The following is a 1839-nucleotide window of genomic DNA, read 5'->3' as shown; positions in this document are numbered from 1 at the left end:
GCATAAAACTTTATTTGGATTGTATTACAAGTGTTGTAGGGTATAAATAATACTTTTTACCGTACAACACGGTACAGTTACAATCAGAACCCCTTCAGATTAATTACTCGACCTCTTTATATACAACGATATAGCGATCACTATGTACACACACATATGTATACTTACATATAGACAAACTTAGACAAGTTTCGTTGTGAATTTTTAAACATATCGTGAAGTATTTACCCATTAGTTTGATCAGTTTTCAAATGAATAACGAATATTTCGCACATTTTATAACTGATATTTATCCATATCGCACCATCCTAACTCGCATTAAATCGCTTTTGAAAGGAAGTATTTGGGATTATACGATACAGAATATCCAGATCTACTGTTTTCGTTTCGTTCAAAAAGAGTTCACTAATATGATCGAATAAAAAAAATATTAAAAAACATAAAAAATTTATTTACATTAATTTTAAATATTATAAATACTTGGTGCAATTTAAATAGAAAAGAACGAAAGGAAAAAAGAAAAAATCATTTAAGAAAGCGAAACTTTCGAAATTTCTGTCGGCAATGGACGTAAATCTCGGTGTATTCGATTTAGTTAAATTGGGTATTAAGTGAGTAAAAATCGAAAAAATAGAATAAAAAATAAATTATGTCCTTTTTGGACCTTAGCTTTTATAATAGCAAAAAAATGAGTAAGAATGCTATAGTTGGGTAAAGTCTGCCATTACGTACCCTACACCCCCTTAATTAATACAGTCATTCATTCACTTCTTTGATAATACATCAGAAATTATACTTTGTTTTTATGTAAGTGTACGGACCATAGCAGGATGGTCTACGGAATTGACCTATATGGACCAAATTTGATAAGGTTAATTTTTATGCTAAATTATTATTATGAACGAATGTTCATTAAGAAGTATTTAAAGTTAGATTAGTCGTCTTCGATCGAAGGTTTTCAAATCAATGTAAAATGTCGATATACTATTATTAAGCAATTTTGATTATAAAATTCTAAAAATTGTAATGTTGTAAAACAGCTGACTCGAGCCTTGAATAAAACCTCTCAGTCTACAAAATTTCATCAAAATATCTCCAAAATTTCGGCTTTTAGAAAAACAAGACGGACGGACAAGTTTAGAAAGATGGGTCTATCGTAAGCCCTTCTTGGTGTTACGTACGTCCGCACAAACTTAGTATATCCTCTATCACAAGTGATGTAAGATATAATAACTTATATCGTATATATCCAGAACTCTTTGCAACGTAACACCTTATGAACGGATATAGTGATCATCGCTGATGTATGTATAAGTTAAACTTAGAAGGATTGCGCTTACATAGCATGTTCAGATTATAACGCTATCATATATATTTTCAGTTGAATACGTTTTCTATGGCTTCATGAAGTATATTTACTAAGAAATCTGCAAACGTTAGATAACGAATTATTCCATTCAAACGGTTATATCATTATATTATATTATAAACGATTGCACGCAAATGTATTGAGATATATAAATATCATTATGTATAAAACAAAAATTGTTTATGCAAGTTTTTATATTTCCCTTAACGAAATCATCAAACGAAATAACGAATCGCTTACGGATTTTTTGAACTGATTCTTATTCTCTCTTCCCTTTGCCAGATTTATCGCCTTTAGAGTGCAACAATATTATCTGACTACTTATGAACATGAAATAGTTGACACGCTTTGTGGCCGAGTGAAAGGTGCGAAGCGAAAGACAATTTACGATAAGTTTTATTATGCTTTCGAAGGTATACCGTACGCTAAACCCCCAATAGGAGAATTGCGATTCCGTGCACCTCAACCGC

General features: G+C 30.9%; 1 protein-coding gene across 1 annotated transcript; it reads left to right on the top strand.

Annotated features, from left to right (window-relative positions):
* Nucleotides 1–254: 254 nt before the first annotated feature.
* On the top strand, nt 255–1824 carry LOC119644090 (venom carboxylesterase-6-like; the record flags this gene model as incomplete). The annotated part of the gene is made up of 2 exons (XM_038043615.1): nt 255–611; nt 1652–1824. Coding segments are annotated over exons 1-2 (220 nt in total), but the record flags the coding sequence as incomplete, so codon positions are not given.
* Nucleotides 1825–1839: the final 15 nt, after the last annotated feature.

This window comes from Glossina fuscipes, unplaced genomic scaffold (assembly GCF_014805625.2).
Source record: "Glossina fuscipes isolate IAEA_lab_2018 unplaced genomic scaffold, Yale_Gfus_2 87146, whole genome shotgun sequence".
Taxonomy (NCBI): domain Eukaryota; kingdom Metazoa; phylum Arthropoda; class Insecta; order Diptera; family Glossinidae; genus Glossina; species Glossina fuscipes.
The sequence above is the reverse complement of the archived record's forward strand: the minus strand, read 5'-3'. Positions and strand labels throughout refer to the sequence as shown.